Source organism: Bacillus rossius, chromosome 12 (assembly GCF_032445375.1).
Source record: "Bacillus rossius redtenbacheri isolate Brsri chromosome 12, Brsri_v3, whole genome shotgun sequence".
Lineage (NCBI taxonomy): Eukaryota > Metazoa > Arthropoda > Insecta > Phasmatodea > Bacillidae > Bacillus > Bacillus rossius.
Genome location: NC_086339.1, coordinates 387737 through 404030, shown reverse-complemented (window position 1 = coordinate 404030; position 16294 = coordinate 387737). Strand labels below are relative to the sequence as shown.

The window sequence follows — 16294 nt, the reverse complement described above, 5'->3', positions numbered from 1 at the left end:
AATATTGGCACAGTTTTTTTTTTATAGCTATGCCATAAACAGTTTCTTCAATAATGTCTTTTCAAAGGCCTTTAATTTTATGTATATCTGTAAGAAGTTTGTAATGTATTTGTGGTTAAAACAACGAACTGAAGAATATATTTACAGTTTCCAGATTATATACTAAACATAAAAAAAAAAAAAAAAAAAAAAAAAATTATACAAGAAACCAAGAGGAACATAGATAGTATTGTTTGGAGAGCAATTTTAAAAAGCTAGGACATGATCTAAGTTACCAAACAAGTGATTAAATAAATTTTCTAAGTTCCAACACAGCCGCTCGTGTAAGACTGACTCAAGTGCAGGGGTGGGTTCCCTCCCCTCCTCCCCTCCTGGCTCAACGCAGGAGGGGAAGGTCGTTGATGCGCTTCTTGCCACATTACGCTGGCATATGTATCCTTCTGCCTGTCATTCTGTACACACTATTTATAAACAAATATTGTGTGTTGCTTTGCCACTAGGACTACTTCTGAGAACTGTCAAACCTGAGACAACGAACATGAGATAATTTATTATAACTGGCATAAAATTTTAGTTTTATATGCCTGTAAAAATATGTACAAGACCATCTTTATATAGGTGTACAACAACTTGTCCATCAAGAAATGACACTAATATGTTGAGATTAGTAGTAAAATTTTGAAGCTTAATTTGTAATAAAGCATAAACTGTGGGTCTGGTGAAGTTAAGTATTAATATAATTATCACTCTAAATCCTTTGTCTGAGGAATACCCAATATCCCTTTCCACAGTGCGAAAGGGTAAGAAATTACTTATAGTTACAACCTGAATATTTTCAAGATTAATGTACACACTGCAAGCTTTAAAGCTGTGTAAATGTTGCAATGAAAATTTTAATGTACATTAAACAACTAATGTATATATACTTAAAATATATTTACTATCATAATGCCCATTTAAAAAAATTATTTTAACTTAACACTTTTGTGATGTTGAACATACAAAACCATATAAAAGTTAAAATTAAATATAATATAAATACGTACAAACACTTTATCAAAAACATGTCACATGATGCATTATTGCAATTGTCACATGTTGCACTACAGAAATACTCTGCAAGTTCTGTTTAAAATTGACAAATCTAAATCTTAAACTTATATCTGATAACAAGGAACTATAAAATCTTGGTTTATCACAGTTTTGAATGTACTGTAGTTCTCTTCACAAACACACACACCAAAATGAATTGTTTGCAAATTCACTTTGGGCGTATTTTCTCGTACATGAAGTTCTGCTCTTTCTCAACACTCCCTCCGTCTTTAACACTTAACGTTCTTCTCTTCGTGTGATAAAACTGTTTCAAAGCATACTCATACAACTCGTTTTCCATTTTCCAAACTTTCGAGCTCTGGATACGAGCTACTGTGTCGGGAGATGGATTCAACTTCTGCGCAGTTCGACGAAGGTGCGATTTATTACCTGTGAAGAAATACAGTGCAATCAGACACTTTGTTTCATAACCAAAGATAGTGAAAAGTTTTTTTCTGGTCAATTTTTCATATGATTGTACATGCGATATAATTTAAGTTAGTATATTTTGCCTTGTAAATTTTTTAAGTATTATTTATTTTAACAGTATTTTATTGTAAGGCGTTCACTGCTATTTGTGAAGTATGTTTTGTGATATGAATTCACCTAGTTGTTTGAAGTCATTATTAATGCACATTAACTTTATCTATGATTTTTATCTACTTAATTCTACCGACATGACTTCTTAAATTTGTGTTAGTACTCTGCTGTTTAAGGTTTAACACTCAGTCACTGGTTTGTATTTGGGCTCACACCATTTTGGCGTCGAGCGGCCTCTAACCATCCTTTTAACATGTTACGATGCCACTGGTGCTGGCAGAGTGTGGGGACGAAACTCATTCACTAGCAGTGACAGTGACGAATGAAAACACACAGGACGGTATGGGGACAGGAAGGGTACGAACTCACTTGTTTCATAATGCACAGACGCTCCCTGGAAGAAGCTTGGTAATGTGGCTTCCAAAACCTTGATGAAGTCTCCCAGCTCCTCTGTCACACCGACGAGGAAGTAGTGCTCCAGAAGATTCCTCTTGGCTTCACTAAGAGCCCACTCGTTGCCCACCTCCCTGGACACACCCAGTTCTCCCTGTAGCGTTCACAAGCACTGGCCCCAATGGCATCGATGCAACCACGACAACCTACCATGCTCACTGCACATGGTGTTCAGAAAAACAGCTAACAGTGAATTGGGTCATGGGTGATGTTAGGTTTAGTCGGCATCAGCTGGAACTCTACCAGGGTCCCGCAGACATGGAACTCTACCAGGATCTCGCAGACATGGAACTCTACCAGGCCAGGATCTCGCAGACAGGGAACTCTACCAGGGTTCCGCAGACATGGAACACTACCAGGATCTCGCAGACATGGAACTCTACCAGGATCTCGCAGACATGGAACTCTACCTGGATCTCACAGACATGGAACTCTACCATGATCTCACAGACATGGAACTCTACCAGGATATCACAGACATGGAACTCTTCCAGGATCTCACAGACATGGAACTCTACCAGGATCTCCCAGACATGGAACTCTACCAGGGTCCCGCAGACATGGAACACTACCAGGATCTCACAGACATGGAACACTACCAGGATCTCACAGACATGGAACTCTACCAGGATCTCGCAAACATGGAACTCTACCAGGATCTCGCAGACATGGAACTCTACCAGGATCTCACAGACATGGAACTCTACCAGGATCTCACAGACATGGAACTCTACCAGGATCTCACAGACATGGAACTCTACCAGGATCTCACAGACATGGAACTCTACCAGGATCTCACAGACATGGAACACTATCAGGATCTCACAGACATGGAACTCTACCAGGGTACCGCAGACATGGAACTCTACCAGGATCACGAAGACATGGAACTCTACCAGGATCTCACAGACATGGAACTCTACCAGGATCTCACAGACATGGAACTCTACCAGTATCTCACAGACATGGAACTCTACCAGGATCTCACAGACATGGAATTCTACCAGGGTCCCGCAGACATGGAACTCTACCAGTATCTCACAGACATGGAACTCTACCAGAATCTCACAGACAGGGAACACTATCAGGATCTCACAGAAATGGAACTCTACCAGGGTCCCGCAGACATGGAACTCTACCAGGATCTCACAGACATAGAACTCTACCAGGATCTCACAGACATGGAACTCTACCAGTATCTCACAGACATGGAACTCTACCAGTATCTCACAGACATGGAACTCTACCAGGGTCCCGCAGACATGGAACACTACCAGGATCCCACAGACATGGAACTCTACCAGGATCTCACAGACATGGAACTCTACCAGGATCTCACAGACATGGAACTCTACCAGGATCTCACAGACATGGAACTCTACCAGGGTCCCGCAGACATGGAACTAGACATGGAACTCTACCAGGGTCCTGCAGACATGGAACTCTACCAGTATCTCACAGACATGGAACTCTACCAGTATCTCACAGACATGGAACTCTACCAGTATCTCACAGACATGGAACTCTACCAGTATCTCACAGACATGGAACTCTACCAGGATCTCACAATCATGGAACTCTACCAGTATCTCACAGACATGGAACTCTACCAGGATCTCACAGACATGGAACTCTACCAGTATCTCACAGACATGGAACTCTACCAGTATCTCACAGACATGGAACTCTACCAGTATCTCACAGACATGGAACTCTACCAGTATCTCACAGACATGTAACTCTACCAGGATCTCACAAACATGGAACTCTACCAGTATCTCACAGACATGTAACTCTACCAGGATCTCACAGACATGGAACTCTACCAGTATCTCACAGACATGGAACTCTACCAGTATCTCACAGACATGGAACTCTACCAGGATCTCACAGACATGGAACTCTACCAGGGTCCCTCAGACAGGGAACACTATCAGGATCTCACAAACATGGAACACTACCAGGGTCCCGCAGACAGGGAACTCTACTAGGATCTCACAGACATGAAACTCTACCAGGGTCCCACAGACAGGGAACACTATCAGGATCTCACAGACATGGAACTCTAACAGGATCTCACAGACATGGAACTCTACCAGTATCTCACAGACATGGAACTCTACAAGGATCTCACAGACATGGAACTCTACAAGGATCTCACAGACATGGAACTCTACCAGTATCTCACAGACATGGAACACTACCAGGATCTCGCAGACATGGAACTCTACCAGGATCTCGTAGACATGGAACTCTACCAGGATCTCGCAGACATGGAACTCTACCAGGATCTCGCAGACATGGAACTCTACCAGGATCACACAGACATGGAACTCTACCAGGATCTCACAGACATGGAACTCTACCAGGATCTCACAGACATGGAACTCTACCAGGATCTCACAGACATGGAACTCTACCAGGATCTCACAGACATGGAACTCTACCAGGATCTCACAGACATAAAACTCTACCAGGGTCCCACAACAGGGAACTCTACCAGGATCCCACAGACAGGGAACACTATCAGGATCTCACAGACATGGAACTCTACCAGGGTCCCACAGACAGGGAACTCTACCAGGATCTCACAGACATGGAACTCTACCAGGATCTCACAGACATGGAACTCTACCAGGGTCCCGCAGACATGGAACTCTACCAGGATCTCACAGACATGGAACTCTACCAGGATCTCACAGACATGGAACTCTACCAGGATCTCACAGACAGGGAACTCTACCAGGATCTCACAGACATGGAACTCTACCAGTATCTCACAGACATGGAACTCTACCAGGATCTCAGACATGGAACTCTACCAGTATCTCACAGACATGGAACTCTACCAGTATCTCACAGACATGGAACTCTACCAGTATCTCACAGACATGGAACTCTACCAGGATCTCACCGACATGGAACTCTACCAGGATCCCACAGACAGGGAACACTATCAGGATCTCACAGACATGGAACTCTACCAGGGTCCCACAGACAGGGAACTCTACCAGGATCTCACATACATGGAACTCTACCAGGGTCCCGCAGACATGGAACTCTACCAGGATCTCACAGACATGGAACTCTACCAGGATCTCACAGACATGGAACTCTACCAGGATCTCACAAACAGGGAACTCTACCAGGATCTCACATACATGGAACTCTACCAGTAAATCACAGACATGGAACTCTACCAGTATCTCACAGACATGGAACTCTACCAGAGTCCCACAGACAGGGAACTCTACCAGGATCCCACAGACAGGGAACACTATCAAGATCTCACAGACAGGGAACTCTACCAGGGTCCCACAGACAGGGAACTCTACCAGGATCTCACAGACATGGAACTCTACCAGTATCTCACAGACATGGAACTCTACCAGGATCTCACAGACATGGAACTCTACCAGTATCTCACAGACATGGAACTCTACCAGGATCTCACAGACATGGTACTCTACCAGTATCTCACAGACATGGAACTCTACCAGGATCTCACAGACATGGAACTCTACTAGGATCTCACAGACATGGAACTCTACCAGGGTCCCACAGACAGGGAACACTATCAGGATCTCACAGACATGGAACTCTACCAGGATCTCACAGACATGGAACTCTACCAGTATCTCACAGACATGGAACTCTACCAGTATCTCACAGACATGGAACTCTACCAGTATCTCACAGACATTGAACTCTACCAGGATCTCACAGACATGGAACTCTACCAGTATCTCACAGACATGGAACTCTACCATTATCTCACAGACATGGAACTCTACCAGTATCTCACAGACATGGAACTCTACCAGGATCTCACAGACAGGGAACTGTACCAGGATCTCACAGACAGGGAACACTATCAGGATCTCACAGACATGGAACTCTACCAGGATCTCACAGACATGGAACTCTACCAGTATTTCAAAGACATGGAACTCTACCAGTATCTCACAGACATGGAACTCTACCAGGATTTCACAGACATGGAACTCTACCAGGATCTCACAGACATGGAACTCTACCCGGATCTCACAGACATGGAACTCTACCAGGGTCCCACAGACAGGGAACACTATCAGGATCTCACAGACATGGCACTCTACCAGGGTCCCGCAGACAGGGAACTCTACTAGGATCTCACAGACATGGAACTCTGCCAGGGTCCCACAGACAGGGAACACTATCAGGATCTCACAGACATGGAACTCTACCAGGATCTCACAGACATGGAAGTCTACCAGGGTCCCACAGACAGGGAACTCTACCAGGATCTCACAGACATGGAACTCTACCAGGATCTCACAGACATGGAACTCTACCAGTATCTCACAGACAGGGAACACTATCAGGATCTCACAGACATGGAACTCTACCAGGGTCCTGCAGACAGGGAACTGTACCAGGATCTCACAGACATGGAACTCTACCAGGATCTCACAGACATGGAACTCTACCAGTATCTCACAGACAGGGAACACTATCAGGATCTCACAGACATGGAACTCTACCAGGGTCCCACAGACAGGGAACTCTACCAGGATCTCACAGACATGGAACTCTACCAGGATCTCACAGACATGGAACTCTACCAGGGTCCCGCAGACATGGAACTCTACCAGGATCTCACAGACATGGAACTCTACCAGGATCTCACAGACATGGAACTCTACCAGGGTCCCACTTACAGGGAACACTATCAGGATCTCACAGACATGGAACTCTACCAGGGTCTCGCAGACAGGGAACTCTGCTAGGATCTCACATACATGGAACTCTACCAGGGTCCCACTTACAGGGAACACTATCAGGATCTCACAGACATGGAACTCTACCAGGGTCTCGCAGACAGGGAACTCTGCTAGGATCTCACATACATGGAACTCTACCAGGATCTCACAGACATGGAACTCTACCAGGATCTCACAGACATGGAACTCTACCAGGGTCCCACTTACAGGGAACACTATCAGGATCTCACAGACATGGAACTCTACCAGGGTCTCGCAAACATGGAACTCTGCTAGGATCTCACAGACATGGAACTCTGCCAGGGTCTCGCAGAAATGGTCTAAAGACAGAGTGTAGGGATCCTGTTTATAATTTATAAGTTATTCATGTTTCCAAACACTACTGAAATTTTAATTACAGCCATTAACAGATTGTTTATAAATTCCCTGCAAGCAAATAAATTTATAGTGCTGGTTCAAGTTTGAAAATACTAAACCTAACACACGAATTAGGTCAGCAACAACTGTCTATAATATTATATTTGTAAATTTAATTTTCAACATCTGTTTATACAACTACAGGCATGTATTTTCCAAACACAAAACATACTGTAAAAACATGTGACATTGGTGCAGTTTATAGTTAGTTGTAAGGACAAGGTAGGACCGCGGTGGCACAATTGTTTCATTGTTTCATTAATCAATTTTTTTTATTGTGTCTGTGTCTATTGTTTATTTTGTCCTTTGCATTTTGTTTTTGTTTGTATCTTTTATTGTGATATGGTTTTTTCATTGATTTCATTTATTTTTTATATCCCCGTGCACACCGTAGTAACCTCTTTATGAGGTGTTGGTGTGCATGTCACAACTGTAATAAATAAATAAACTGGGGAAGCGGGAGAGTTGGCAGACGTGCACGAGGTCCCACGAGCTCCGCACAACCGTCGACTAACCAGCAATCCGCCGAGTGGCCACAGAAGAACGGGATCTGAAGCCACATGTTGTTGGGGTCGCAGTCCGACTGAGCCAGCTCCACACACTCATCGAACGTCTGCAACAAGATCAACCGGTCGAGCACCATGCCTCCGTGCATCTCGCTTTTACATAACTCTCCTAACTCATAATCACATTTGTATTAAAGTTGCATATATGTTCATTTTGTAATAGACAGTCTGTTACCAAAACCTCACTAACATATTATTACTAGTTTTTAAAAAAAAATTATTTATACATTCCACTCCGAACATGGTAGGTACAATAAGGCTATGGAACAAGTCATTTAACTAAAAGTGAGATGTTTACATATCCAGAAGCATATTGAGAAACTGAACTATACATTGTATTTAATAGTAAAGTTATCAGAATATAAAATATAAAAAAGAAATTACACAACATATCTCATATTTAATTTTCAAAAAAATATTATTTGACCTCTTGAGAGACTTGGTGGAGGATGGCTTACCAACTGACCGTAGTAAAAAACCTTTCAGAGAAATTCCCTATTCATATTTTTTTTCTTACAAAGTTTTTATATTTATTAATAAGCCCTCCTCATTTAAGTTCCTTAGGAAACATTTTAAAGAGATTTTTTTACATATTTTAAGCACACCTATCACCCATGTGAGTCTCGCCACTGGGGTATGTTGGAGATGCCTTCCCTTTACATATCTATCTTTCCTGGGTAAAACTATTTGCCTATTGATGTGATTCTTTTTTGCTGAAAGTAAGGTAGGCCAGCACGGCGCGTCAGCTTGGGAAGCCCGTGACTTCCCGGCCAGCGACTATCACTGACGAAGAGCGCAAGGGTTGCCCAGCCCTCGGCTATACGTCGGCAGCAAATCTGCGTGGTCAGCTGTGGTCAGCGTGTGTCAAAGTAAAGTCTACCATTAACTTCAAGATTTGTCATAGAATTAGCTTTTACAAGCTGTGCTTCAAGAATCAGTTGAGTGTCTTCAGCCCCACCCAGACCTTGAGGCACTGCACTTATTACAATCCCTTTTGAGAAGAGTTTGTTATTTGTTTATGCCAATTTTTGACATTATTTAATGCGCCAGTATTTCATACAAACTTAATCAGGGAAGCCATCTGTATAAACTATGTGCGTGTGATTTAAGCACAATATTTCAGCGTGCACTATACAATTTACAAATTTTTTTAAAAGAAATTTTGCTTACTTTGATGTGCCTAGACATTTTTAGTAGCAACTTTGAATGCTAAATGTTACAGATCCTTTGCAGCAATTACGGTGGGCCACCATGAACTTTAACATAAATTACTGTTTGCGTGCGTATGTCTTAACTGCATGTAATTTGTTGTGTAAGATGTGATATTATCTCATAGTGGCACTTAGGCAAATGTGGACTTGAAATAATTTACATCAGACATGTACACAATAATTTAAATGAATACTTTAGAAAGCACAATACGTGCGCAGTGAACGAATGTACAGCGAGCGATCCGCCGTGTGGGGGATGTTACTTGTAAACAATGCCGTTGACAATCTCGAAACTTAAGTGAGTCATTTGGTGAATTACTTGTGTATGACTTATACTAGCTCCTGAACTTTACGCGTGAATGGCACAACCCCTAACTCTAAAAAAAATGAACTGAATAGAAATTATATTATTTTGTCAATTTTTGTAATGGATTTTTTTTGCTATTTAGTATTACGTTAAAATCTAGTGGAGTCAATTCGGGTCTGTAGTATATACATGGCAATATGATGCCAAACTGAACATGTATCTTATTTTATTTTGTGACTTATTGTAAGTAGAATGTAAATTTCTTTGAGTGTAAATTTGGTATTCATGATGCAGCGCTATGCCATGATAATATTAAATTGTTATTTTTTTAAACTGAAGAACCTATTCACCCTACATATTTGCTAAACTTTACATAGCTGTGACTTGGTTTACGGTCTTGCGAATTCTCTGGGATTGTGTCCAGTAACCAAAACGTTTGGTGGTTAGGGTGAGTTTTTTTTTCTAGTTTGCACGACTGGGTTAAATTTGTTGGTTTGGCCCTACGGAACGTTCCACAATGACCTCTGGGTCTGAAGTCAATGCTGACCCCCAGAATACACAGCCTAGCTACACTGTGAATAATAATGGAAAATTAAATTCAGCAATATATCAGCAATCAGCCTCTTATGAAAACAAATCTTCAAAATGCAAAGAAAAATATGTGCTAAAAAAAAACTATGAGATTGTTAAAAATTTTAGCATTTAGTGCTGAATCCTTTACTCTTACCATTTTATCGCCATGTTTTCTTCTGATCAAATGAGGGCGGAAGTCATCACCGTACCGTAAGAAGTAATAGTAAGAAACAAGTCGATCCAATGGTTTTCGAATAATATTTATATATATTGGTTGATTCACTCCGAACCTAAAAGAAAAAAATAATTTCAAAAACCACACATTTAACTAACACCTTAAAATAATGAAGCTAGCTGACAACTTTTCAAAGGCTAAAAAATATATATTGTTTTATCCCTAACTCTATTTAGGCTCCTGTTATGATTTAAATAACTATGTATTGTGTTTGCTTATTTTATTTAGCTTTATGTGTCTTTGACAAACAAGGCATTATAAACTGGAACACACAATATAACTTAATGAAATAATTAGAAGGAAATGGCCATGAATCATGGTAAGGAAACACCAAAACATTTGCTTGCAATGTTTTCAGGTAGATATGGCTCTACATCCATTACCTATTTGGGACTGAAACCCATAGCTCTCAAGTTCCGAAGGTGTCTGGGACCTAAGACATCTCCACATAGGAGACTTTATTCTGATGTTCACAGCGAAGAAAAGAAGTATTTTGTATCAATTAATATATTGCCATTATATGATTTTATTTTTGTAATACATGACTTGTTCAATATCTTCATGTTGTTGAAAACACACATGTACAAATGATCCAACACATTACAAACACACCAACTTTGAAAAATGAAGGCGACTCACTTCAAGAAGTCCACAAATGCAACGTGTCCGTGGTAAAAAGCAGGTTTTATGGCATCCCAATGCGACACATTTTCAGCAAAACGAAGCTGAAATGGAAAAATGGTGTTAGAAAGTTCGCAAGTGGGTGAACTACCACAAAAGCCAGCTAACACAGAGCAATATTAGTTACTTAGGTTACGGCACTCATCTCCACATTTATAAATCACGATCACGAGGCCGTGGTGGTTGTCTGGTGGAACACTTGCCGGGCACTTCGGGAACTCCACGCTAGCGGTATACCCGGGCATCAAGGGCTACGGCTGAGTCTCCAGATTTTCTAGGCTTTTGTTTACTTTATATGATTAAAATTACAAGTCTATTGTTAATAGAATTCACACAAAACCTTACAAGTAACATGATATGCACCAATCAAATTCATAGTTATGACTCTGTAACATTTACAGTCTTAAATTTTTTTTTATTGTAACTACAGTTTTAAAAGATGTACATTAAAAAATAACGAGGGGCTTGACTAAACGGTTTGTCCCTCTTGACGGCCCTGTGAAGTGTACGTCGCGGTGGGCCGCGGGCGTTCGTACCCCTATCCCCCCTCGCCGCGACACCAGCCCTGACTCGTTAAGACGTCTGCCGAGCTAGCGAAGCAGCAGGCGGCTACATCAAGGCAAAATGATTCCATCACTTTGTCCATCAAGATACTGATTTTTCAGATAAATAAAATTAGTTGTGAACAATTTATAGGTCAAGTTTAAAATAAATATTAATAATTTTTGTGAGTGTAACTGCCTCATAGACATTACTAACAGTTTGTTTAAGTGCAATAATGGCACATTCAAGGTGTATCATGCAGTTCTTGTCATTAAGGGTATTGTATACACTTGAATTAAGGCAAGTGTTTTAACTTTAAACTTTTATGTTCGCAGAGCTCTGCAGGAATAAGGCAGTACATTTGAAGACCAGTCATAACCAATAAACTGTAGTGTAATTGATCGGGGTTTCCGTCCCAAATTGTGAATGGAATTTGTGAATAAATATGTTTATAGTAGCACTCAGTACTTTGCCTCTATCTCTGTGACAACTATCCCCTTGTGCCTCACTCTTGTCATCTGCGATATGGGGAGAAATTACAAAGATTTTAAGCTTAAAAATTGTTTGTAATTGTAAATCGTAATCACATATTACTTGTGACATATAAAACAATGTATGTACAATTTTGCAGAAAACAAACTTAAATTTCTCAATTAATAATATTACTTCTTATTTCATGCATGTTACATTTTTCCAATTTTTTTGTGAATCAATCCCACTGGGAGTATTCACTGGTTATGAAGTGTTAGAAAACTATTAGGTTTGTTATGTTGAATCTAATATCAAATTATTCACGAAATTCTAATATTTTTCTAACATTGGCAGACCCCCTAGTCCAACCCAGCGTGAATCTAACCGGAACTGCCTTGGCGGGACACGAGTGATCGACCACCAATCACTGCGGGCCGTGACTCTTGGATGTGCGATCAGCCAGAGAGCACATGCAACAAATAGGAGATCGCCAGTTCGTTCAAATAAAAATAAAACCTAATTTTTGTCCTTTCTTTGCACTTTGTTTAATTTATAACATGCTATAAATTTTTTTTGGTGAGACACATTATTTAATGAGCCACATACGTATGAAAGTAAAACACTGGAGTAAATGACGTTCACGTATGTTTTGCTCAGTGGTAGGCCACTCGTGATGTCTCCACCTGGTTCGCCAGCGACAGAGCGTGCATGTTCCCGGTGATGTTAATGTGCAGGACACGGAAGCCGTTCTGCTTGCAGAGGTCGTACGCGACCCCCACGAAGCTGGTGGAGCCAGTTTTCGGCACACGGTTGTAGATGACCACGGAGTTGCGGGCGCTGTCTGGGACTCCGGTGCGGGCCTGTGCCAGTCGCCGCTGCTCCAACTCCCGCACCTGAAGGCGTGCAACCACCAGCTCTGCACACACACACACACACACTCTAAACACTTCAGATGTGGTGCGGGATCGGTTGGAATGCTACAATCATCTCAATCAAGTTTTGGGGGCTGTCTACTTTTCTAAAAAATCTCAAAAAGATGTTTTTGGGTGCAAAAGAATTTTTTTTTAATTTAAACTGGACTTTGAGAAATTTAATCTTGGGAAGACAAAGGAAAAACCAATAAGTTGGACTTAATAAATTAATCTCTCTCTCTCTCTCTCTCTCTCTCTGGCGTGTGTGTAATTAAAATACTTAAAATTGTCATAATTCATATTTTCTCTCTAGTTTTTTCATGTGAGGCTATCAAAGCAAGTTTACTGTTCAACACCTAAGAATTCTTTTTCTAGGCCTTTAAGGGTATTACTGGTCTTTATGATTACCTACTTTGATTTATGTCTGATTAATACCTACCACCTTAATATTTCGGTTTTTGAACTATCTAGTCAGAAAAATTGATATTCTATGTTTTATCAAAACCAGTTTTTTTATAAGTTTTTATTCCAAAAATAGTGATTTTGTTTCCTAATAATTTTTATCAATCCCACAGAGATACAATTCGTTAATTCCTACTATTACTATCCTACACCAACACCCAAAACAGCAAAATCTGTGCTACTCTACTCCCCAAATTGCACCCCCATCTACTGCAACATCTTAGTCCATATTTTAAACATGCAACTAAACAACAACGAGAAGTGCTAGGAAGCCTATTGTGTTCGCCTGGGCTGTCGCTGAGGTGTCCAGAATATCTGTGTTGTGTTGTGTTTTCCACATTATCTATTTGGTATCATCGCTGGGTTGTCTTTACTTAATGTTACTGTTGCAACTGTCTTGTTATTGTTCCTTACATGGAATTGTCTGAGCTGTCTAGGTTTTTCATATTTGGCATTGGCCAATTTTGGCTTGGTTATCTGTATGTTTCTATATTTTTGTCCATTACTGAGGTTTCTTATGACATAGGCTACAGCATGAACCAGCAATAGCGTATGGAAAAAAAAAAAAAATTCAAATACATCTTATCAAATATCGTAATAGGACAATATCAAAATCTGGTCAATTAGCATTACAAATTGCATTAAAATGTCACAAGAAACAAGATGTATAATGCAGTACATAATCAAATGTGCACTTAGCATGCATTCTGCCTGTTTTCTAAGCAGAGAAGCTCAGCAGGTATACAAAAACAGGGAAGCATAAGGGGGAGAATACTATTAACATGTGCCTTTACTGTATAATTCAACAACATTAACAGCACCTAAAAACTTTTTCAAAATTTCATTCCCCATTTAAAAATTTGATATCTCCTAAAGTATTTGGAATTTATTATCTCCGCCGGGTTTAATGAAAAGAGGAAGTTAAAGAGCATAGAATAAAAGTATTTTCGGAATTTTTAAATTTTGGTAAATCTGTATTGTACGGATTAGCGCCAAAAAAAATCGTACAAATATGAAATAACTTTCATTATATGCTATCTTACGTCCTCTTTTCAGAACCGCCTGCGGAGATAAAAAATTCCAATTACTTTTGGAGATATCGAATTTTTTAATATTAATTTTTTGGCGATTTTTTTTTAAAAAAATTTTAAAAATCCGAAAATACCTTTATTCTGTGCTCTTTAACTTCCTCTTTTCATTAAACCCGGCGGAGATCAGAAATTCCAAATACTTTAGGAGATATGGAATTTTTTAATTTTCATGATGTGCACTGATGCGGCGTTCAGAGGGAAGCCTACGATTCACACATCTTTCTGGACATACCCGAATACTCACGTTGGCAAGCCTTCTTTTCTTAAAATTAGCTAGAAGTAATTAAAAATACTTTAAAACACTGTGGATGGTTGGTTATATTAGGTAAGTATAGCTACATTAAAAAAACTGTAAAATCATTTTATGGTTGCTTAGCAAATAACTTTTTAATATGTAGCTATCCAGCGCTAGGAAACCGTTTACATGATTTCACAGTATTTTTAATGTAGCTATCCTAACCAAATCAACCATCCACAATGTTTTGAAGTATTTATAATGTAGCTAACATAACCTAATTGACCATTAGTTTTCATGAGTTGCATATTTATTTACAATAAACAAAAAAAAACCGAAGATGCACGATCGGGCGTTCGCCTCTCGTCTGTTGAAAGAACGCTTGCCAACGTGAGTATTCGGGTATGTCCAGAAAGATGAGTGAATCGTAGGCTTCCCGCGTTCACAATTGTTGCTTGTTTACAAGTATTATTTTTTTTTTTCCGCGACGTAGTTGAACGACTACATCACGTAAAATGAAAATTACGTGAGTTCCTACTGTTCATCCTTTTTCCCGGTTTGTTAGGTCAGGTCAGCTACATTATAAATACTTTAAAACTAAACAACCATTAAAATTAATTTTTATTATTTTTAATGTCCGTTCAGTTTCAAAGTATTTATACTGTAGCTGACCTGACCTAATCTACCTTTGTCCCGTTTTGTTAGGTCAGGTCAGTTACATTATAAATACTTAAAACTATACAAGTAAAATTAATTGATATTATTTTTAATTTCCGTTTATTTTGAAGTATTTATCATGTAACTAACCTTACCTAATGGAAAATTTCTGTTATTTAGGCATTCACGCACACACGGCAAAATATAAAATGGCGTCTGTTGAATGATTACATAGGGCTTGTATTTCAAAATAAGAACGGCGATATCTCCAAAAGTAATTGGAATTTTTAATCTCCGCAGGCGGTTTTGAAAAGAGGACGTAAAAGAGCATATACTGAAAGTTATTTCATATTTGTACGATTTTTTTTGGCGCTAATCCGTACAATACAGATTTACCTAAATTTTTTTTAACAAATATTGCCGAACTATGAAAATTAAAAAAGTCGATATCTCCTAAAGTATTTGGAATTTCTTATCTCCGCCGGTTGTTTTGAAAAGAGGAAGTGAAAGAGCATATAATAAAAGTATTTTCGGATTTTTAGCATTTTTTTTTGCATATACCGCTACTCTACATATTTACCCCAATTATTTCTAAAAAATTTACCAACAATTAGCACCCCCCCCCCCAAAAAAAAAATTAATAATTGAAATAAAGCATTAAAATTGAGTGAAGAAAACGAATTATAAAAAAAAACACCTTACCCAATTTCTGTTTTCCATTTTCAATTTGCGTGACTTGTATTTCAAAATATATTACTAACATAACCGATACCAAACAAATTGCTAGTAGTAAAAATTTTGATTGGAACATATTTTTAATTTTAATTTATACACACGATTATAATTTACTCAAATGAAATTTTCTCTGCCGATCCTACATTCTGTGTCAATCTTCCAATTCATACTTCAAAATCATTATAGCTTTCACACAGTAAATTAGTTTTATTATTCAATCTTTTCATATCCAACTCCAACACACAAAACCCAGTCATCTTGAATTAAATTACAAATATCACAAATCACTATACCACAGACATTGCAATGTTGTTTATTTAATAGCTATAGTAATTATGCAAAAACCTATTG

At 39.4% G+C, this 16294-nt stretch overlaps 1 protein-coding gene across 1 annotated transcript; it reads right to left on the bottom strand.

Moving 5' to 3' along the window:
- Positions 1-1011: 1011 nt before the first annotated feature.
- LOC134537301 (heparan sulfate 2-O-sulfotransferase 1) lies at positions 1012-16276 on the bottom strand. The gene is made up of 7 exons (XM_063377594.1): positions 15911-16276; positions 12536-12768; positions 10797-10882; positions 10077-10212; positions 7781-7878; positions 2002-2159; positions 1012-1482 (listed from the first exon to the last, which is right to left on the bottom strand). Exons 1-7 carry the CDS (start codon positions 16017-16019, stop codon positions 1262-1264), a joined length of 1041 nt encoding a protein of 346 aa, XP_063233664.1. The 5' UTR covers positions 16020-16276; the 3' UTR covers positions 1012-1261.
- Between the last annotated feature and the right edge of the window lie 18 nt (positions 16277-16294).